This window comes from Mesoplodon densirostris, chromosome 13, assembly GCF_025265405.1.
Source record: "Mesoplodon densirostris isolate mMesDen1 chromosome 13, mMesDen1 primary haplotype, whole genome shotgun sequence".
Classification (NCBI taxonomy): domain Eukaryota; kingdom Metazoa; phylum Chordata; class Mammalia; order Artiodactyla; family Ziphiidae; genus Mesoplodon; species Mesoplodon densirostris.
In genome coordinates this window covers 52,573,451-52,597,630 of record NC_082673.1, presented here as the reverse complement: position 1 = coordinate 52,597,630, position 24,180 = coordinate 52,573,451, and the positions used below count along the sequence as shown (strand labels likewise).

Here is a 24,180-nt window from a genome sequence, read left to right as displayed (position 1 = left end):
AGCACTTGTGCCAATGTAGACTACTAAATAATTCCAATTGCTGCAATGTTCATTAACAGGGCAGGGAGGCTTACTTTTCACTCGACATTTTAACTGTTCATGGCATTTCACGTTTTACAATTTTTTTAAATTTTATCTAAATAAATTTTCACAATAAGCCTGTGGATTAGGTATTATTATTGACAATGCACAGTTCCCAGATGAGGGGAAAAAAATCTCTTCGTTTTGAGACAGTTTCCTTTCTTTTTTTAAAAATAAGTCTTACTTTCCAACCTCGCTGACTGCACCTTTTTCCTGCCAGCCCTGTAAAGGTTTCTTGCTGGCCGGTTTCACTGGGCCGGGAGTCCTGAATTGGCTGCGTTCCCCACTCCTCCTCCGCCTCTCCTAAACCTGCTCCACACTCCACCCCTACCGAAGCCCTCGCGGCTCTAAAACGCGGTAGGACGACGCGGTTTGGACCACTGGAGACGCCGTAGTCCCTCCCCTTCTTCCTCTTCCCCTCACGGCGCTCTGAGGGCGCCCTCCGCCGCGCTGGAGAAGGCTGGGCCGGCGACTTCCGGAAGCGCGACGCGTCGCGATAGGTTCAGGCTTGCGGCGCCAGCGCTTTGGTCACAGGAAGTACCGCCGTCTCTCCCTCTCCTGAGCCGCCGTCGCCGAGCTTGGAGGGCTGCCCCGGAAGTCCTCCCCTTTCCCCCGCCCGCGGCAAACATGGCGGTGGACTCGGCGATGGAGCTGCTATTTTTAGACACTTTTAAACACCCGAGCGCTGAGGTAAGCCTTCGCGACTTGATTCCGACCCTGTTTCTCGAATTGGGGGCTCTTACAAAAAATCGTTAGGCGTGTCTCGACTGTTCCTCGTGCCGAGGCCGCTTTAATTCCTCACACACACCCTCCCTCCTCCCAGCTTTGGTGTGGGCGCCGCGTCTGGAGGGGTGGGTGGCGGTAGCCACCCCCACCTGCTACATTTCCCTGCGGTAGTTTCGGCCCCGCGTCGTCTTTGGTTGAGTTGGCTGCTCTACTTTCTTTGGTCCCCCACCCACCTCCCCAACCCCCTGGGTCCGCTTTGGGCCTTGAAAAGAATCATGGTTCTCACGTTTACCTCAGGTGATGTTTTGGAAGGGGTCTCGGACACCTTGTGTTTGACAGTAGTGTTAGTGACCGAGCGGGTCACGTTGGCTTCCTGGTTCCCAAATCCCTTTTGCTAGGTCTCTTTTCTAACGGGAGTTATGCCACCTAGATGTGACACTCATTCGGTTTAGGATTGCGGTGTTCTCCAGTTTGTCCTGAAACTTTAATACAACTTATCCTTGGGAAAGATTTCACACATTAGGACAAGAAGAACTTACACAGAACGTTCTTTGTGTGCAGCATACTTGTGAAGAGGAGAGAACTGTAGTCAAACTGTAAAGGACAATTGTGTTGTCGTTTTGAGGGGCGAGAGTGGGCTGTTGTAGAGTAATCGTTCTGTATGAACTTAAGCGCCCCTGAATGCATGACTGTTCGTGTCACATGTAAATTGAATAGTCAACCGGCCAAGAACGTACAGAAATGAAGTTCATAGAGAAATTCAAAGAAACCCTAGAGCTCACATTTCTCTTTCAGTGTAAACTTAATTTAGAGAACTTTTTTTTTTTTTTTTTTTTTTTTTTAATTTGGCTGCGCCGAGTCCGGGATCTTCGTTGCCGTGAGCGGGGTCCTTTTTCAGTTGCGACATACGGGATCTAGTTCCCTGACCAGGGATCGAACCCGGGCCCCCCGCATTGGGAGCGTGGAGCCTCAACCACTGTACCACCAGGGAAGTCCTCTAGAGAACTTTAAAAAAAAAATTGAGGTATAGTTGATTTACAATATTAGTTTCAAGTGTACAACATGGTGATTCACAATTTTTATAGATTATACTCCATTTTAAGTTATTATAAAATATTGGCTGCATTCCCTGTGCTGTGCAATATATCCTTGTAGCTTATTTGTTCTATACATACAGTAGTTTGTACCTTCAGAGAGAACTTTTCTGTCTTCAGAGGTAGGGATGGTAGTGGGTAGCACTTGTACTTTGGTACTTGTTAAATAAAAAGTTTGACAACCTTGGTCTTCTGATTATTTTAACGAATGGTTTATAGGTCAGTAAAAATCAAATACTTGGAAACTTTAGCATATCTTACTAACAATGAATTACCTTGTGGTCTCTCATTTCATGTGGGTCACTTAGCTCTGTTTGTTCAATGACCATACTTTTCTGACTGCAGTTCCAGCTAGGCTTTAGAAAACTCACAGTGGAAGCGGTAGTTGGATAAGAACACACCTATCACACGTACAGAAATAGGGAACAGTTAAAAATGAAAGAAAAGCATATGATGAATTAGTGTAGTAGTTTACTACTTTAGGAAAGTTAGTATTCATTCACTTACTATATATTTAGAAATCTAGTATTCATTCATTCTTAAGCAAGCATTGAGGACCATGGAGAGGATAGGAGCAGTAGTAAATACCTTCTGGCATTGATTGAGGAAGGCTTAGTAGAGATCATATTTGAACTGAGTCTTGAAGTAGGAGTAGGGGTTTTTTGGGGATATGGAATATTGGGATGTTTGTTCTCAAGGAGTTTATAACTAGTATTGGACATGAGGTCCACAAAATTATGATTCAAGTTAGATTATGATGAGTGCATAGAGACAGAGTAGAAATTTCTTGAGGTTTGTCTCCTTTATTTCCAAAATGCTTATCAGTGTCTGATATATTAGGACCCCAGTCAATATTTATTTAGCTCCCTTTGGTGGTACCAAAAAAGGCTACTTGATTTCAGAGGAGGGACAGATCACTTTTCATTTGAGAGTATCAGGGAAGCCTTCATCAAGGCAGGTGGCATATGAACTTGGTCTTTGGCGGAAGAGAATATGTTCCACAGGTATACATAGGAAAGGAGGGCATTCTCCTGGAGTAGTCAGTCCTTTGAAAGGGTATGCTGAAGCAGTAGTGTGAAGTGGCCCCTGATAGGCAGTTTGAAGCCAAATCACAGAGTTCCATAAATGGTCAGCAAAGGAGTATGGGCTTTATTTTGTAAGAATAAGTAGTTTTTGAGCAGGCAAATGATATGATTAGTAAAATTAAGGTAGGTTAGTACACCAGTACATTGGTACATCAGTAATGCCTAAAATGGTTCATTAGAGGTGGCAAATAGGGAAGAAAAGGTGAGACACAATGAAAACTTGAGTTAGCAGATGGGCAGTAATCATTGATATCATTTATTGAATGCTTATTTTGTGCAAGACGCAGTGCTTTGGTAATTTAAATACATTAATTCATGAAACAATTTTGGAAGATAGTTATCCCCATTTGATAGATAAGGAACTGAGCATGAGAAGTTAGGTGACTTTCCTCAAGTGGCATAGCTGAATTAAGACATACCAATGCACATTTCCTGGCTCTAAAGCTGTGCAGTGCTGTGTCCCAGTGGGATTAAGGAGGAGGGAATAGGTACAATATAAATTTTGGTTGTAGAATTGACAGGATGGCAACTGATTGTGTGAGAGTAGTTAAAAATGATAGAATTCTAGTTATAGAGAACTGGTGGGGCCGTTGTTAGTCATAGAAGAGTCTGGAAGTGGGTTTGAATTGGCTTTGATGGGAACAAGATATTTTAGTTTTTGATTTGTTTAGTCAGACACCAGATAGATTCGCACAGTAGGAAGTTGGGAATCCGTTTAACAATTATTTATGAAAAACACTTTTGAAGGTGAGGCATAGCTCTAGGAGGGGCAATACAGGTAGCAAAACAAAAAACCAAAATTTACTGCACTTGCTTTCAAAGGAATTTGTAACCTGGTAGGGAAGACAGGCATTTATTCAAGTTTCACAAGGGGAATATTTGAAGGGGTTTGAATAGTGCTAAATGAATTACAAATTGTGTTGTGGTTTGTATGCCACTTTTTTAAAAATAAAAAAATATGTTATTTTAGTAAATTTTAATTTTATTATAGAATAATTAGAAGTTACAGAAAAGCAAAGGCTTTCATAGTTCCACCTTTGTAGTCTCATCTATCATTAACAACTTTCTTAAATATTTCACAAGTCCTCTAGTAATTAAAAAAATATATATATACATACACACGTACACTTAAATGTATACACCCACCACACACATTAAGGTACTGATAACTATAATACTGTTTTCTGGTTTCTTTTCTCACCTAACAATGTGTTGTGCATCTTTATAAATGAAGAAGTACACCTATACAACATTTTAAAAGTAAACTTCATTTTCAAACATTCTCTCTTTTTTGACTAGGTAACACATGTATGAAGTACCAATTCAAAAGGGTGTACAGTAAAAAGTAAATCTTTTATCCCTGTCCCAAGCCATCCTGTTTCCTTCCCAAGATATTCTGTATAATATCATTTTTATTGGTTGTGTAATAGTTCTTTAAGTGGTAATGCTATTATTTATATATTAAATTCTCATACATTTAGGCTTCTGACTTTTTACAGTGGTATGATATTCTTGAGGCTAAATTGTTTTATATGTCTTTAATTAGTTCTTTATTACTTTCCAGAGTGGGATTGCTGGCTTAAAATTCAGTCTTATGAGGGTTATTGATGTTAGAAAGTCCTACTTCATTTTAGAGTAGGAAGCCAATTTGGAACTCATGCAAACAGCAGTGATAATGGAAGTGGCAGGAATAGGTGACATAGCCTTAGTTTACCCTTAGGAGAGGATAGGGAAGAGAAGATAGTTGCAGGAATAAGAAAGTAAGGAGAGACAGCTATACTGTGACCTTTAAACACACAATGTCTTCTTCCTTAGATAGATGTGGCTGAGTCATGGAACCTGATCAGTCTGTTCTTCACTTTCTGGGTACCTCTCTAATCGTAAACCTTCCATTCCTTGATTTCCCACTGTTTTCCTAGGTTTAGGTACTCCTCTAGATATTTTAAGCCCCTACTTCATTGTAATATTTTTAACTTTGAAAACACAATTCAGTCAACTCTTATTAAGCACCTGTTAAAAGTCTTTAATTCATTAAATGAATATGCTCAGCACTATGAATATAACAGTAAACTGAGACTTGGTTCTTGTCTTCTTGAAATACCACTCCAACAGGAGAGTTAAAAGAAGCAATTAGAATTTAGTTTGATAAGCACTCATCTAGACTTGATCTGGCTTAGCTTTTAAGAGAAAGTTGACATCTGAAAGGAGTTGGGAGAGGAGCTAAAGGGAGTGGAAGGGTTCTAAGCAGAGACCGTAGCATGAGCATAAAGATGAGGAAAACCAGGGTATGTTGGGGCTATAAATTTGGAGTGGTGAGAAGGGACCATACTTGTTTATAAGACCGAGGAATTTGGCCTAGTGTCTAGAACTAGAGGAGTGACAGCAGAAATGGAGGGAAATACACAGATTTGAGAGCTGTTTAGAGGTTTAATCAATAGGACTTGATGTTTGGATGAAGGAATTATTTAGGTGAGAGAGAATGAGAAAGAATCCAAGGATGACAATGTTTTCTGTCTTGGCCATTGTCTGGATGGTGGTGCCATCACTGATGTAGGACACTAGTTTTGGACTTGTTGAGTTTTTGGTGCCAGAGGGACATTCAAATGCAGATGTCCAGTTGACACTTGGATATAGTGGTCTGGGGCTCAGGAGAGAGGTCCTAAATGGCAATACAGATTTTTGGAGTTGACTTCTGGCAGTGAATGAAAAACTTATTTCTTGTAATTCTTGATTGTGTTTAGCTACTCTGCCCTATTTTCCTCCCACATTTTGCCCTCTAGCCTTGGTGAACTATGCTTGTAATTTCTTGAATCTTCCAAGTTCTTGTTTGCATTCCTTTTGCACATGCCTCTCCCTTTGCCTAGAAAGCTCTTTCTCCCTCTGTTCCACTGATTCTTGTTTTCCTTAAACACTTACTTAGATCAGGTGCTACTTCTTTTGGGAAGCCTTCCCTGACACTCTTCTTTTCCCCCCACAAATGTTTGCCCACAGTCTGATTTAGGTAAGTACGCTTTTGAATTTTCATAGTTTCCTGTGTGAGTCTGTATCATAGCAATTTATCTATTCATCTACTACAGTAGATTGTACCTTAATGGCAGGGATTATGTCTTGTCTTTATATTCTCAGGTTGTAGCATACCTTGGAACATTATAGACATTTAGTAAGTGTTTCAAAATAAATATTGAATAAAAGTGGTAGGGCCTCCCTGGTGGCGCAGTGGTTAAGAGTCCGCCTGCCGATGCAGGGGATACGGGTTCGTGCCCCGGTCTGGGAGGATCCCATATGCCGCGGAGCGGCTGGGCCCGTGAGCCATGGCCGCTGGGCCTGCGCGTCCGGAGCCTGTGCTCCGCAACGGGAGAGGCCACAACAGTGAGAGGCCCGCATACCGCAAAAAAAAAAAAAAAAAAAGTGGTAGCAGCTAATATAGAAGCTCTTCTACTTACAAACAAAATAAATTTTGAAAGGCTATTTGTAAAACCTCAAGTTCATGTTTTTAGGTCCACAGTGACGACACCCTAACTACTACTAATACCATTCATTAATTAGCAGGGGGCAGGGTGGAAGGAGGTTAGAATAAATAAAGTTTTGTTCTAAGTTTCCTTTGTAAATATTAATGAGAATTTTTAACCATATAAGCAAAGGAGCTTCTGTATAGTAGACTTTTTAAGTAGAGGAGTTCTCTACAGGATGGAAACATAGAACCAAAGTTTGAGGCAGAATGCTTTTTCTTTTATATAAATCTACTGTAGTATTTATTGAATACCTACAGTATATTTGTAATAATTAGGATACAATTTCAGCTGCTCTCATAAAGTCAGGATAACAGTGGGTTAGATAAAGTAGGGTTTTCTCTTTTTTTTTTTTTTTTTTTTTTTTTTGCTGTACGCGGGCCTCTCACTGCTGTGGCCCCTCCCGTTGCGGAGCACAGGCTCCGGACACACAGGCTCCGCGGCCATGGCTCGCGGGCCCAGCCGCTCCGCGGCATGTGGGATCCTCCGGGATCGGGGCACGAACCCGTGTCCCCTGCATCGGCAGGCGGACTCTCAACCACTGCGCCACCAGGGAGGCCCAGGGTTTTCTCTTTCAATCTGTTTTAAGTATTCTAGGGCTAATGTGACAGCTCTGCATTGTCAGAGACAGGTTCCTTTCCCATTCTTAGGGAATTGCCTGCATTGTCCAAGACAGCTTACCATAACGTGTTCTAGAAAGGCAGCAGAGGATAGAAGAAGAGGTGGCAGGGGTTTCTGAAGTCTGAATTTTCTCTTTAAGGACATGACCTAGAGTTGCCTACATCATTTCCATTTACATCCCATCGATCAGAATCTAGCAATCACATGTTCACACTGGCTTCCCAGGATATGGGAAATGCAGTTTTTAGTTCACTTTTGTCCAACTCAAACTTCTAGAAGAAGAGTTGTATTGGAAAACAACCAGCAATCAGCCACACTTTGCATTCATCCTTTTTCTTTTATATCTTTTTTTTTTTTGCGGTATGTGGGCCTCTCACTGTTGTGGCCTCTCCCATTGCGGAGCACAGGCTCCGGACACGCAGGCTCAACGGCCATGGCTCATGGGCAAAGCCGCTCCGCGGCATGTGGGATCTTCCCAGACTGGGGCACGAACCCGTGTCCCCTGCATCAGCAGGCGGACTCTCAACCACTGCGCCACCAGGGAAGCCCTCTTTTATATCTTTGAGAGTATAAAGTACACTTGAATAGTTAACATTATGTTAAGATTTCTATACCTATATATTTAATTATATTTAATCTCTGAGCTTAAAATGCAAAATTGGAAAGTCATCCTCTGTCACATTTTAGGAAAGACTCATTTGACTAGCCTTTTGGTCTGTTGATAGGCACAGTATTCTTTGCAGTTTCAAGAGGCACTTAGGACTCAGTCTTTCTAGATGCAAATAATATGAACCATTCTTATTATAAACTTTGACCACTAGGTAATGATGTTTGGCTGAACTGCTAGGTAAAGCTGATATAAAACAATCGTCGAAAAACAATGTGAAAAATTTCTTTTAAAATTATTGATCGCAAGAACTACATTTGTCTGATCTTGTGTCAAATGATACATAGAAATAAATGTACACTAAATTTATGCTATCCATTTATGTTATTATAATAAATTCTTAGTTTGTGGATATTTTTCCTTTTTTAAATTTGAGAGGGTTTACCTTAACTGTTCGGTGCCTAAATGGCTTCCCTTTATCTCTTGATATTAGTATGTAAGTTTGGTAAATTAAGCTAATTTAAGTAGAGATTCACAATCTCTCATCTATAATTCAGAAATTCAAAAAAAGGCAGAAAAATCTGCCCTAAATACATCTGGCCACGTGCTCTGATTTGAACTGATATGATGCTAGTTATAATCTTTATTTAGTGTGACTGTTTATACATGTTGCTGCAGAAGTATTAATGTTTTGGTTACAAGGTACTGCCCCAGAAGCCACTGGGGGTGTTAAGTAATATGTAGTGTTTGTATCATTTGCTTTCTAAAAATCTAAAAAGTCAGGATTCTGTTTTGTCTTTGGCCGGCACTGCCTTGTGTGCGGGATCTTAGTGCCCTGACCAGGGATCAAGCCCATGCCCCCTGCAGTGGAAGCGCGTAGTACTAATCACTGGACCGCCAAGGAATTCTAAAAGTCAGGATTCTGAACGGTGTCTGGCTCCAGAGGTTTCCAGTAAAGGATTGTAGGTCTGTATTGGCCTAAGCACAACATCAGCAGGGAAGCAGATGCAGGAAATGTTGTTATACAAATGGAGAGATTTAACTAGGTACATTTTATCATCAGCTATTTTTAAGAGTGGTTTTTAATACCATTATGAATAATGTAATAGCGCTGTTTTAATGATGTGGTGTTTATTTTAAAATTATATGTGGCATTCTGAATGAAACAAATTGAAGTGAATAAATTTTGAATAGACAAAGTGTTTTGCTTACAGTATATTACTCTCCCCCCTTTTCTTAAAGCAAAGTTCTCATATAGATGTGGTTCGTTTTCCATGTGTGGTTTATATCAATGAAGTCCGAGTCATACCCCCAGGAGTAAGAGCCCATAGCAGCTTGCCTGACAGTAGAGCATATGGGTAAGTCAGTTTTCTTTTTTAAAAGTACTTTTGACTAAAGTTGATCTAGAAACATACTCTTAAATGCACAAATTTAAGGTAATATTTTGTAAGTTAAAAACAAAAAACCTAAAACTTTATTCAGTTATGGTTATGTTATGTTGCATTGTAATTGACTCTAGGTTTTCTCTATAATCCATATATTATAAACTTGAAAAGTCATTATTTGACCTGAGTACTAGATTAAGTTTTTCTTTCTTCATTTCTTTTTTTTAATTGGTGGAAATAGGTTTATATTTTCCAAACGATTCTAGGGTGGCACAGTATAGTAGATGAAGTATTTTTAACGTGACTTTTTCCTTGAAAATAAGTAAGAATGAGTCTGAATATTTAGACATATATCTTTTATTATGTTGCTACATTTTTTATTATATTATTTTATAGTATCGGTTTTCATGACTTATTGGTGATCTCCTTAGCCTGATGCGTGTGTCTTTTTATAAATATGTAGCTTCACATTACCATTAGTTGTACTGAACAAGTAGTTATTTGAGCATCATTTCTCTTTCTTAGGCTCTTTGTGAAATAAACCAAATGTAAGACATGGTTCCTGATGTAGTTTCTTTTTTTTTTTTTAATCTTTTTTTAATTTTTATTTTTTGGCCATGCAGTGCGGCTTGTGGGATCTTAGTTCCCAGGTTTGAACCTGGGCCATGGCAGAGAAAGCACTGAGTCCTAACCACTGGACCTCCAGGGAATTCCCTGTTGTGGAGTTGTTGATAATTTTAACAACTGACATAAAACAGAGGAATTTGATCTTTGTTGTAACATGAATAATCATCTTCTTCTGATTTTAATTACATGAACTGGAGATGAAAGCTAAATTTTGGTTATAGAAACATGAATATGTATAATAAATATATCTGTGGGGTTTTAGCTTGTAGCCTAGGTGTTACTCTTACGTATCAATGCCACATTTTGTTATGTCCATGCTGTGATACTTCAGTTTCTATTACCTGAAAGAGTTAAGCCAGCTACAGGGGTGACTGTTAATGGTACAGATCCAAAGTTAAGGGCTCATTTCTTCATAATTGTGAAAAGTAGTTGGTTATTCCTAGAGGTGAATATAAAAATCTTCAAATGTTTTCAGGTCATTCAAAGGTAAAACAAATACAAAACAAAACAGTAAGAATGATTAGTATTTATAATGACAAATCATTGTAATTGACTTCATATCTTTTTTGCCATGTGTAAGAAAATAAGATCTCCTGTTTTCCTGTATTTCTTTCTACTTTTCCTATGTGTGTAGAATGAGAAAGATGGAGTAATGATAGTGTATCCAGCAGTCTTCTCTAATTTTACTGCTTTTGGTCAAGAAAGGTCTATTAGTTATCTGTTGCTGTAGCAAACTGTAGCAAATTTAGCAACCTAATCCCCCACTATTTCTGAGGGTCACGAGCCTGGGAGCTGCTTGATTGGCTCAAGTTCCCTCATAAGGTTATAACTAAGATACAGGCTTTGGGTTGCAGTCTCAGAAGATTTGACTGAGGCTGGGGAATTTTAGAAGCCTGTTCACATGACTGTTGGCAGATCTTCAGTTCTTTGCCAGGAGATCCTTTCTATGGGTTGCTTATGTCACAGCATGTATTTTTTGCAGGGTGAGTGATCCAAGAATGAAAGTGAGAGAGCATGCCCAAGAAGGAAGCCACAGTCGCTGTATTTTATAACTTAATATCAGAAATGGCATACTGTGACATACTTCAATATACTGCTTTTACTATATCCTGTTGATTACATATTCTACTGGTACAGTGTGGGAGGGAACTACACAGGGGTGTGAATACCAGGAAGCAGGGGTCTTTGGGGGCCATTTTGGAGGCTGGCTACCACAGCAGGCAATATGAATCTCTGCCATTAGCTCAGTGGGTAAGAGTATTTGTTATATTTCCCCTCTTCTTATCTCTCTCCTTTTTCTTAGCTGGGCGTGAATGGCTGTTCATGTTTTAATAGTTCCAAATATGAAATTATTATCAGAAACAACTTTATGCACAGTATGTTATAGAACAGTAAAGTAAAGTATGGATTCAGTAATACAAATATGTAAGATGTTGGGAAGCCTGAAATCTCAAGGTTGAAAGTAATATTAGAGATGATATATTTGTGCAGCACACTTTATGATAGTATTTTTTCTCAATCTGAAATTCAGAACTATGTCAGGTAAAATTAAAACCCCTGTTATCCCTCCATTCTGAGAGAATCTTAACATTTGAGGCCATGTGTTTTTAAATTTATATGTGTGCGTTTATATATATTTTTTGTTTTTTGTAAATGTGGTATCTTACGTGAGGTTAGGTTTTAGAGTCAACAAGTTTTAAGATGAAAGTCTAGTGAAGTCAAATTACTATTGATTCTTTAAATCGCTTTTCAGTGACCAGGACCTGAGTCTTTGGTGCCTCCAGAGGAAAGAATTTGCATTTCAGTCCTTTTTCCTTTCCCTGAGATATTGGAGGCCAGGGTCTGGTTTGAAGAGGAAGGCTAGGAGAGAGAGACTAGAGTTGTTGAGCACATATAGTTGAATTTGGGTAAGATAAAATGTATGATGCTGCTCTGATCCCACTGCGTGCTATTCTGTGTATTCCTTTATTTCATTCGACATTATGTCAGGAGTACTTAACATCATTTAAATTTATTTGAAAATATGATTTCTAATGACTGCATAATCTAACAAATCAATGTACTCTTATTTATTTGGCTAGTTCTTAAAGTGGAGACCATTAGATGGTTTTTAGTTTTCAAATTATTAGTATAATGCACCTCCTCTTGAAAAAAAGTCTTTGTATATTAGTGTTTCCATAGAAACACTTTGTAGAGAAAAGTATTTCTGGATCAAATGGTGTGAACATTTTCTCAGTCTCCTGAATTTTATTGCCATATTGTCTTTCAGAATGATTGTACCTGTTTGTACTTCTACCAGAAATACATAAGGGAATCTCTTTCGGAGTACTCTGGGCATTACACTTTTTACCATATGGATTTTTTGTAAATAAACAACAAAGCATGCATTGTTTAAAAATCAAGGTTTTAGTTGAGCCTAAGGAATTTCAGCAAGGGTGTAGCAAGGTTTCATTCTAATGCAAATTAAATAGGCTTTAATCTTGATTATAGAAGTAAGTCTATAGAAAAATCAAAATATTTATGTAAATTAGTGCTATACAAATTTCAATCTGGGCTTTAAGTCACAATTTAGGGCTCTGATGCTCAAATTATTATTACAGTCCTGTATGAATGTGGGTTAAATTGAAATTAAATGGTAATTATTATTTACAACTTAAAGTTAGTTAACTCCTGATTCTTTTTGCTAATAGAATAATGATATAAGGAATTATAAAACTAGATATCATGATTAATTAGCATTTACCATTAAAATACATTAAAAAATTTAAATATCTGTGTGTTTTAAAATGGTCCAGGTAGCAGGTGAAAGATATTTGATGGCCAAAAATTTTTCAGTAATACTCAAAGTGAATAGTTGACTTCTTGAGAATTGGATGTGCATAAAATTACAGGAAATATTGCAGTTAACTCCGTGTTTTTGTTATTTACATATGAGGAATAATTTATCTTAATTCTAGAATTGCTCTTAAATTTGTACTTACTTTGTTTTTTGTTTTAATTTAGGAACTGATTATTGTAAAGGCTGACGTTTCAACTTTGTTTCATTCACAGGGAGACATCACCGCACACATTTCAATTAGACTTATTCTTTAACAATGTAAGCAAACCAAGTGCCCCAGTTTTCGATAGGTTGGGAAGGTATGTACTTACTAGGTAATTTCACCGGAAACTCATAAGTTAGTAAGCAAAACCTTTTTATTCTTTAGATAGAAGAAAAGGCTATGTATGGTGGTAGACCCAAGAACTCAGGGTTTAATTTTCTCAATTGACAATATTAAGGAAATGTCAAGTTCTTAAGAACATGTTGAGTTTATTTATAAAATAAAATTTTAAATGTGTGAAACATTAACCATCTTTTGTTTGCTTTTTATTGGTGTATGCATTATACATATCACATGATTTGATAGTAACCTTCTAATTTGGAAAATATTACTTTTTGATTCTTAAAAAAACCTATATAAACACATTGAGATTTTGTCTATGTTTTTTACGTCACACTACTACATAATTTAAAATTCCATAGTCACATTTTTGTAAAATGAGAATTTTGTTATAGTTACTCCTATTTTGAATTATATAATACATGCTAGGTATGACTAACACTAGTTGTTTTTTTTTTTTTTTTTTTTTGCGGTATGCGGGCCTCTCACTGTTGTGGCCTCCCCCGTCGCGGAGCACAGGCTCCGGACGCGCAGGCTCCGGACGCGCAGGCTCAGCGGCCATGGCTCACGGGCCCAGCCGCTCCGCGGCATATGGGATCCTCCCAGACCGGGGCACGAACCCGTATCCCCTGCATCGGCAGGCGGACTCTCAACCACTTGCGCCACCAGGGAGGCCCAACACTAGTTGTTTTGATGTCTGCAAATTAATTAACCGTTAGATGGGTTTACTCATTTATAAAATAAAAATTTTTTAAAGGCAGCTTAAAAATGGAAAATTTTCTGTCCCTGTCAGGAATTAAGTTTTCTAGATTTTGCTTATTCTTTTATTGATTCCCCACTCATTTATTATTAAATTATATTAATAATTTAACCTCTTTTTGAAATGAAGGGAACCTAGGTAATCTGAAGCAGCTAATTTTTAATATTATAGAATGTCATTCTTATGTCAGTACCTGATAAAAATAGGTGCTTTTAAAAAATTTTGGTCCCAGTATACATTTTTTTGGAAGACTGTAATGCTATGGATCTCTACTCTGGCTGTACATTAGAATTACCTGGGGTGCTTTTAAACAAACATTGATTCTCACACACACCTCAAAGCAATTGAACCAGAATCTTGGGGGGTTTGTTTAATACTTTTTCTTGATATCATTTTGTGGAGAGTAAATTAAACCCAAACTTTGTAGTTCATTAAAACACAAATCTAGCATGTGATTGAAATATATGAATCTAGAAAAACTTCTTCATGAACTGTGATGTTCAGTGTTTGAGCCTATATGTTTATTCCTACTCTTTTGGCAGCCTGGAATATGATGAGAATACTTCCATCATCTTTAGACCCAACTCAAAGGTAATTGTAGAAGTCAGTTTTCAACTTGTTACTACTGTTGTTCTCACCTCCACTCAGAGTTTTTGATTCAGATAAACCAGTGATTCAGAATGTCAGCTTACTTGGATCTAGTTCTGCAGAACATCATCATTTCTTGTCTGATTCCTCTTGTATTCCAGAAGCTATTTTAAAATGGAGCAAAGACATTGTAATGCTATTATCTACCCATATAGCTCTTTATTCTAATTTTATACTTGGGTCAGGAAGAAGCCAGCATCTGTGCTTTTCCTTCTTTTCATTTAGGTGGGCAAATTCAGAAGATGACAGGCAGATAAATTATTATTAAACACCATTGTACCTTAATTAAGTTTTCTTTAAAAATTCATATTTCATACTTCTTCCTTGTGTATCAAAAGTGTCTTTTTCTTGATATCAAATGCCATTCTGAAAGCATCTAAAAGATCTGAATCATGGAAGAGCCGAAATCCAAAAATAATGGTGATCTAATACGGGACTACTCAGCCTGCTGTTTGTTTTTGGTGGGAGATGGGTATTTAATCCTCTGCACCTTGTTTAGACTAAAAATTTTATTCTTTATCTATTTATCTTCCTTCCAGTGGTATTTCTGTTTAGAGTCTGTCAATCTATGGGCATAGTCTTTGAGCCTTTCTTCTGGTCCCCGATTTCCCTTTGCTAGAGTTTGCTAAGGTTAGCAAGGAGAATAATATTTTTTTTCTTCCTCTAGAACCCTTCCTCTAGGGTTCCATTACTACTTATTATTTCATCTTTACCCAACACTGTAGAGTGGGAGGAGAACTCAGAAGTCAGGGGCTTTGGTTTCTAGCCAGATTTTTCTACTGACACTCTCATTTTCTTATTTGTTGATAATATTTGCTCTGATTACCTCTTATAGTTATTGTGAAGATAGAGTGATTAATAGATAAGCTCTGAAAAACATAAAGTTGTTTTATAAGGAAATATTGAGGGTTAATGGCATTGATAAAGTCTTTGTTCTTTTTAGGATAAAGTTTCTTTGCAAAAACAATTTGTTTAATGCCTCTGGTTACCCTTACTTTTTAAGTACAATGTAGATACATAGAATATACCTGCATGTCATGTAAAAAGAATGCTGTATAATTTTATAGGCTTTATAATTCTTGAGACTGGGCACAATTTGTACTCTTGTGTATCTCCGTGACCCCTGTAACTATTTGGGTTTAATTTATGAATTGGCAGTAGCTCCCCCTTAATTTCCTTCTCATTTCTCTTCTCTTGGTTGGGAATCTGGTTATGCTTTTTGAATAGGATTGGCCTAAAGTATAGAACTGGGGAGATGTAGTCCTGAGACAGTTTTAGGTATGGTAACTCTGGAGGGCCATGCAAAAGTTGTGCCTCTGGGTGAATTTCCACCAATATTGACCTTTGCATTTTCAGCATACTTTTATACTTTAGTTGAACCACAAAGTAATTTGATACCAGTTTACTTCTGACATAGTAAAACATTCATTTGAAAGATATCTCTTCCCTTCCCCCTCCCCCCAAATCAGGTGAATACTGATGGTTTGGTGCTAAGAGGCTGGTACAACTGTCTGACACTGGCAATATATGGATCAGTGGATAGAGTCATAAGTCATGACAGAGACTCTCCACCACCTCCACCTCCACCTCCACCACCTCCCCAGCCACAGCCAAGTTTGAAAAGGAATCCAAAACATGGTGAGAATTTAATTTAATTTTATTTTATTTTATTATTTACTTTTGGCTGTTTTGGGTCTTCGTTGCTGCGCACGGGCTTTCTTTAGTTGTGGCGCGCAGGGGCTACTCTTCGTTGCAGTGTGTGGGCTTCTCATTGCGGTGGCTTCTCGTTGCAGAGCACAGGCTCTAGGTGCGTGGGCTTCAGTAGTTGTGCATGGGCCCAGTAGTTGTGGTGCATGGGCTCTAGGGCATGTGGGTTTCAGTAGTTGTGGCTCATGGGTTTAGTTGCTCCACGGCATGTGGGATCTTCCAGGACTGGGGATCGAACCCGTGTCCCCTGCGTTGGCAGGTGGACTCTTAACCACTGTGCCACCAGGGATTTCCCCATGGTGAGAATTTTAAATTTGCTTTTATCAGTGACACTTATGTTCATTATAGTAGGAAAAGGTAACTCAGAGAACTCTTCTACTTTTTGAACCTTGTTTAAGGCTTGACAAGTTATCTGTCAGTCTCCCATTCTTTCCTATAAGAGTGTCTTTTATGATGAAGCGGTTGCATTTTCTTTTCTTTCTTCTTTCTTTTTTTTTTGCGGTATGCGGGCCTCTCACTGCTGTGGCCCCTCCCGCTGTGGAGCACAGGCTCCAGACGTGCAGGCCCAGCAGCCATGGCTCACAGGTCCAGCCGCTCCGCGGCATGAGGGATCCTCCCGGACCAGGGCATGAACCCGCGTCCCCTGCATCGGCAGGCGTACCCCCAACCACTGCGCCACCAGGGAAGCCTTTTTTATTTTATTTTAAAAAAAATTTTAAATTTTCTTCCTCTACTTTGCGAGAATGCTTTTTTAAATGACCCGAGGTTTTTCTTTTTTTTAAATTTAAAATATGTATATGATAATATAATCCATGGTTATTCGCGGTTTACTATGAAAATTGTCTTTCAAAGAATTGAAGAATAGGCAGTAAATTTGGTATGTGTTTTTGGAATACTCATGTTAATGGCATTTGTTTTATTAGGACTGCATTTCAAATTTCCTTAGATATCTAAATCTTAGCTAAGGCAGATTTTCCTGCTTTTGAGAACCTTTTGCTTATTAACTCAAGACAAGAAAAATAAAAACTCTAGGGACTTCCCTGGCGGTCCAGTGGTTAAGACTCCCTGCTTCCAATGCAGGGGGCGTGGGTTCAATCCCTGGTTGGTGAACTAAGATCCCACATGCCTCATGGCGGGGTGAAAAAAAATAAACAGGGATTTCCCTGGTGGTTTAGGGGTAAGACTCTGCGCTCCAATGCAGGGGGCCTGGGTTCAGTCCCTGGTCGGGAAACTGATCCCTCATGCATGCCGCAACTAAGGGTTCATGTGCCGCAACTGAGAGTCTGCATGCCACAACTAAGAGTCCGCGTGCTGCAGCTAAGACCTGGCGCAGCCCAAATAAATAAATAAATATTAAAAAAATAAAAATAAAGCACAAGCAACTTTATAAAAAAACAAACAAAAGCCTCTAATGAACTTTAGTGACTTTCATTTTATAGAACAGACAGCTGGACTCATGTTTTCCAGGGTCTCTTTTCCTCACTCTAGTATTACTCGTAAGCTGTTGAGCTAAGGAGATTTGAGAATAAATTTTGAAATTATAATTGAGGTCATAGGGAAAAATATTTTCCTTTACAATTAGCATTTGATGAGCACAAAATGACCATTGTTTCTCTTAAATCCTTATATAATAGTGTAGTGTGAGATCTTTGCTCTAATGGTGGTCACACACTGTAGTTTAATCTTTTTTCTTATATCTTACCTGCTAAGCACAGGTAAATTAATTGACCATATATGCATGGATTTATTTCTGGGCCCTCTGTTCTGTTCCATTGACCTTTGTGTCTCTTTTTATGCCAGTACCATACTGTTTAAAGTACTATTGCTCTGTAACATTGTTTGTAACGTGTGATACCTCCAGCTTTATTCTTCTTTCTCAAGATTGCTTTGGCTCTTTGGGGTCTTTGATGGTTCTATACAAGTTTTAGGATTGTTGTTCTATTTCTGTGAAAAATGCCATTGGAATTTTGGTAGGGATTGCATTGAATTTGTATATTGCTTAGGGGAGTATGGACTTTTTTTTTTTTTGGCCACGCTGTGCGGCTTGCGGGATCTTGGTTCCCTGACCAGAGATTGAACCCGGGCACCCTGCAGTGGAAGTGTGGAATTCTAACCCCTGGACCACCAGGGAAGTCCCCCTAGTATGGACATTTTAACAGTATTAATTCTTCCAGTCCATGGGCACAGAATATCTTTTCATTTATTTGTGTCTCCTTCAGTCTCTTTCATCAATGTCTTGTAGTTTTCAACATACATGTATTTCATGTCCTTGGTTAAATTTATTCCTAAGTGCTTTTTATACTTTTGGATACAATTGTAAAGGGGATTTTGTTAATTTCTCTTTCTCGTAGTTCATTATTAGTGTATAGAAATGCAACCTATTTTTGGGTAATGATCTTGTGTCCTACAGATTTACTGTATTTGTTTATTAGTTCTAATAGGTTTTTAAAAAAATTTTATCTATTTTTATTTTTGGCTGCATCGGGTTCGCATGCGGGAGGGATCTTCATTGCAGCATGCGGGATCTTTCGTTGCAGCACGCGGGATCTTCGTTGCAGTGCATGGGCTTCTCTGTAGTTGTGGCAGGCGGGTTTTCTCTCTCTAGTTGTGGTGCGTGGGCTCCAGAGCACTTGGGTTCTGTAGTTTGCAGCACGTGGCTCTCTAGTTGAGGCGCACGGGCTCAGTAGTTGTGGTGTGTGGGCTTAGTTGCCCTGCGGCATGTGGGATCTTAGTTCACCGACCAGGGAATCAAACCCACGTCCCCTGCATTAGAAGGTGGATTCTTTACCACTGGACCACCAGGGAAGTCCCTCTAATAGGTTTTTAATGGAGTCTTTAGGGTTTTCTTTATATTATACAGGTTTCCCCTGCTATCTGAAATAGAGTGTTCCTATGAAACCTTTCATACACCAAAATGGTATAAAACGAAGAAACAATTACCTTAGGACACATCTTGCTAATGGATGCACAAAATAAATTGAGATAAAGCCCAGATGCTCACAGACATAGTTCAAAGCTATGGTGGCTAAATGCTGAGATGCTGAGTGTAGTTGCCAGGGAAGGAGCTTGGCAGTGCCACTCTCACTCTTTGGGGTTATGTTGCCTCTGTAACAGCTCAGTGCAAAACAAATGCTTAACACTTATTTTCTCTTCTCACATTTTTTTGTAAAAGTGAAAATCCAGTTTGGATTTCTTTTGGTTAGTGAAAACATGTACTAAGATATAGGTCTTTTGTAAAAGTGAAGTGGCATAAAATGAACTTCCAAAAAAGCAGGGTGTATCTGTATCAGGTTATCTGCAAAGAGCGACAGTTTTATTTCTTCCTTTCCACTTTGGATGCCTTTTATTTCTTTTTCTTGCCTAACTGCACTGGCTAGGACTTCCAACACTATGTTGAATAAAAGTGGCAAGAGGTGGGTATCCTTGTGCTGTTCTTGATCTTAGAGGAAAAGCTTTCAGCTTTTTACCATTGAGAATGATGTTAAAGCTATGGGCTTGTCACATATGGCCTGTTATGGTGTGGTACATTCCCTCTGTACCTGTTTTGTTGAGAGTGTTTATCATAAATGAATTTGAATTTTGAAAATTTTGATTTTACTGTATCTGTTGAGGTGATCAAATGATTTTTAGCCTTCATTTTGTTAATGTATCACATTGACTAATGTGCAGATGCAGAACCACCCTTGCATCCCTGGAATAAATCCCACTTGATCATGATGTATGATCCTTTTAATGTATTATAGAATTCGGCTTGCTAATATTTTGTTGAGGATTTTTGCATATATGTTCATCAGGGATATTGGTCTGTAACTTTCTTTTCTTGAGGCATCCTTGTCTAGTTTTGGTATTAGGGTAATGCTGGCCTTGTAAACGAGTTTGGAAGACTTTGAGAAGGACTGGTATTCTTCTTGGAATATTTGGTAGAATTCACCAGTAAAGACGTATCATCCTGGACTTTCGTTTTTGGGAGGTTTTTGATTACTGATTCAATCTCCTTACAATAATTGGTCTGTTCAGATAGTCTATTTAATCATGATTCAATCTTGGTAGGTTGTATGTTTCTAGGGCTGTATCCATTTCTTCTAGGTTGTCCAATATGTTGGTGTATAATTGTTCATAGTAGCTTGGTGTGATCCTTTGTATTTTGGTGGTTTCAGTTGTAGTATCTCTCTCATTTCTGATTTTGAGTCCTCTTTTTTTCTCGGTGAGTCTAGCTAAAGGTTTGTTAATTTTATCTTTCCTAAGCTTGTAGTTTCATTGATCTTTCCTATTGTCCATAGCCTTATCACAGCGTCTGACATAGGTAAGTAGTTACTCTAAAATTTTGTTAAATATATTGACTTGTCAGAAAGAGAAAGACAAATACCGTTATGATATCACTCATATGTGGAGTCAAAATATGGCACAAATGAACCTATCTACAAAGCAGAAGCAGACTCACAGACATAGAGGACAGATTTGTGGTTGCCAGGGGGGAGGCAGGGTTGGTGAGGGGTGGATGGGGAGTTTGGGCTTAGTAGATGCAACGTATTACATATAGAAAGGATAAACAACAAGGTTCTACTGTATAGCACAAGGAACTATATTCAGTATGGGATAAACCATAATGGAAAAGAATATAAAAAGATATATATATGTGTATAACTGAGTCACTTTGCTGTACAGCAGAAATTGATACAATATTGTAAATCAACTACGCTTCAATAAAAAAAAATAAATAAAGACAAGTAGATAAAAAATTTACTCACTTGTAAAAAAAATTTTATTGGAGTATAATTTTTATTTACAATGTTGTGTTAGTTTCAGGTATACAGCAAAGTGAATCAGTCATACATGCACATATATCCACGCTTTTTTAGATTCTTTTCCCTATTATAGAGTATTGAGTAGAGTTCCCTGTGCTATACAGTAGGTCCTTATAAGTTATCTGTTTTATATTTAGTAGTGTGCATATGTCAATCCCAATCTCCCAGTTTATCCCTTACCCCCTTTCCCCCCTGGTAACCATAAGTTTGTTTTCTACATCTGTGACTCTATTTCTGTTTTGTAAATAAGTTCATTTGTACCATTTTTTTAGATTACACATACAAGCAATATCATATGATATTTGTCTTTCTCTGTCTGACTTCACTCGCTGACTTGTTTTAAAATGGACACTTAAGCTCATATATTGCATATACATACACATATATATGTATGTGTATATGTTTTTAACTTTTTATTTTGAAATAATTATAGATTTATAGGAAGTTGCAAAGAAATGTATAGGGAAGCCCTGTGTAGTCATCCCCAGATTCTCCTAGTTAACATCTTTTACAACTGTAGTACAATATCAAAATAAAATTGGCCTTGTTACAATCTGTAGAGCTTGTTCACATTTCACCAGTTATACATGTATACATGTATACGTGTGTATGTGTGTGTAATTTTATGTCATGTCTAGCTTTGTATAACCACCACCAAAATTAAGAGACTTGATTGTACTATCACAGTATTCCCTGGTGTTATGCCTTTATAGGCAAACCCATCCCACCTGTCGGTAACTTCTGGCAATCACTAATCTATTCTCTGTCTCTGTAATTATATTATTTCATGAATGTTACAAAATGGAATCATGAAGTTGGGATCTTTTTGAGATGGGCAATTTTCATTCAGCATAATTTCTTTGACGTTTATCTACTTTCTGTGTGTATTAGTAGATCATTCTTTATTGTTGCTGAGTAGTAATACATAGTATGGATGTATCATAATTTATTTAACTTCAATCATTGAAGGACATTTAGGTAGTTTCCAGTTTTTGACTTTTGAAAATAAAGCTATTACGAGCATTCATGTACATCTTCCTGCAGGAAAATAAGTCTCCGTTTTTCTGGGATAATGCCCAAGAGTTACATACATTATATTTTGATATATGGGACATCAGAAATTCTAACTTTCCCATTATAAACTAATTAGCAAAATTTCTGTTACACGTCAGGAAGGAAAAAGTTAATAAATTCTGAAGATGAAAACTCAAATGATGAATAGCATTTTTGTCATGCATTTATTTCACTATACTTTAGTCATTTGAAAGTTCTTTTTCTTTTTCTAATAAAATTAGCTGATGGGGAGAAAGAAGATCAGTTTAATGGAAGCCCTCCAAGACCACAGCCAAGGGGACCAAGAACTCCACCAGGACCCCCTCCACCTGATGATGATGAGGATGATCCCATGCCATTGCCAGGTAGAAATAATATCAGTGATAGTTTTTTTTTTCCCCTCTTAATGTTAATAGTACTTCTTGACTAAAGAAAAAAAATTAGATGCTGGTAATCAAATCTTGATGAATATCCTCTTCCCCCATTCTGTGCAGTGTTTTCTTGTGTTTTTTGTTGGCAAGTGAATTTGTTAAAAGAAAAAGAAATCAGTTAATTCATTCGAAGCTGAAGCAACATTACTTTGAAAATAAAATGTTAATGTGCTATAGTGGTATGTACAGAACAGCACCAGTAAAAATAAACAGTAGGTATTGGAAGAGATAAAAATCTGTATAGTTACTTAATAGCTAAAAAAGAAGAGGATTATTGTATTAGAACATAACATAGCATACTTTATTAATTCTCACTGTATAAAGTTGTGTACTGTATACTCTTAATATTTTTTAAAAGCAAGTAATTCTACCACTTTTTCTTTTAAGGGTGTTACGAGCTAAATCATCCAAAATGTCATTAAGTAGTTGCAGTATCCAGTCCTTCTGCCTCATGTTATTAAAACAGTTAAAATAATCTGTGCCTTAAACCTCCATTTTTCAGTGTCTGGTGATAAGGAAGAGGATGCTCCTCATAGAGAAGATTACTTTGAGCCCATTTCTCCTGATCGGAATTCTGTTCCTCAGGAAGGTCAATATTCTGATGAAGGAGAAGTAGAAGAGGAACAACAAGAAGAAGGAGAAGATGATGAAGATGATGTGGATGTCGAGGAAGAAGAGGATGAGGATGAGGATGATCGCCATACAGTAGATAGTATCCCCGAGGAGGAAGAGGAAGATGAAGAGGAAGAAGGTGAAGAAGATGAGGAAGGTGAAGGTGGGTAACATCAGCTAGGACTTTTTGGTTTTACGTGCTAGAAACTAGCTTGATGTAGCTTTTAGTAATGCAAAAGAATTTGTAGCAGAGATAATAAATGGCTTTCAAGAAACCTGAGTCAGATTGTAGCTGGGTCTTAAGACTTGGCTAGAGCTGGGACTTCTGTCTCTTCTTTGTTTTGTGTTTCTAATTTATATTCTGTTAACTGTTATATCTGTATTCACCCCACATCTGTAATCTCCTCTCTTTAACCAGCCAGTCTAAACTACCTGGCTGTGTCTCAGATCCAGATCCAGTTTTCTGGGAGAGAGATTCTGTTTGGCTTGCTATGGTATCAGCTGCCCCTTGATACCATCAGCTTTGTCCAGGGAAGCAGGGATATGCAGCAAATACATGGTGATTAGGGATTTGGTGATCTGTTTTGTGAGTAAAGGAGAGGTGTTTTAAGCTGGGTGGAATTGCTAAAGATGTCTGCCACCTAGATATTTTGGCAAAATGCTACATTATTTTTAGAAATTCAGAAGGAAAAATCTCAATTACACAGGGACATATGGCAGCATTATGCAGTCCTTTAGTTAGGCTTTATTTTTCCTTTGAAAGTAAAAAGAGATATTTAAGCTAATTGGCTCTTAATTTCTCCAATAAATGGAATGTAGTGTTAAAGTATTTATGTGAAATGACAGATTATCTGCCTTTTTCTTTTATAAGATAGTAAGGGTGAGCATCATTCTACATGAGAGAGAGAGGACCTTCTAGTATCACAGGGGCCCTTTTACAAAATATAAATAATTGGCTTATTGAGTGATAACCTTTTTAGCTTACCCCATTTCCAGATTACCACAAAATCCTTTTTAGGTTTATTGTATTTGACTGGAAAGTAGTAGTTAGATTTCATGCAGGCTTTGTTAATCAGAGGGCATTTTAATAGAGAAGGTGAGAGAATGAGGCTGGTTAATTTGATTTTTACCAGAAGACATCTGGTGGTTATTCCAGAGTCAAGTCTCTGTAGGCCCTTCCTTTTCAGATATGAGTGTATTGCTATGGCTAAATTGTTTTGAGCTAAAGGATGTCAAAAGAGGGCTGTTACTCGAGGAATACTGTGGAA

At 38.0% G+C, this 24,180-nt stretch overlaps 1 protein-coding gene across 2 annotated transcripts in view; it reads left to right on the top strand.

The window, feature by feature from the left end:
- Positions 1 to 641: 641 nt before the first annotated feature.
- VIRMA (vir like m6A methyltransferase associated) overlaps positions 642 to 24,180 on the top strand; it is a 61,927-nt gene continuing 38,388 nt past the window's right edge. For both annotated transcript variants that reach the window (XM_060115885.1, XM_060115884.1), the window contains exons 1-7: positions 642 to 771; positions 8,966 to 9,081; positions 12,787 to 12,873; positions 14,199 to 14,247; positions 15,774 to 15,942; positions 22,112 to 22,234; positions 22,803 to 23,075. In XM_060115885.1, the coding sequence (XP_059971868.1) occupies positions 709 to 771; positions 8,966 to 9,081; positions 12,787 to 12,873; positions 14,199 to 14,247; positions 15,774 to 15,942; positions 22,112 to 22,234; positions 22,803 to 23,075 (880 nt within the window). In that variant the 5' untranslated portion in view covers positions 642 to 708. The remainder of the gene's footprint in view (positions 772 to 8,965; positions 9,082 to 12,786; positions 12,874 to 14,198; positions 14,248 to 15,773; positions 15,943 to 22,111; positions 22,235 to 22,802; positions 23,076 to 24,180) is intronic.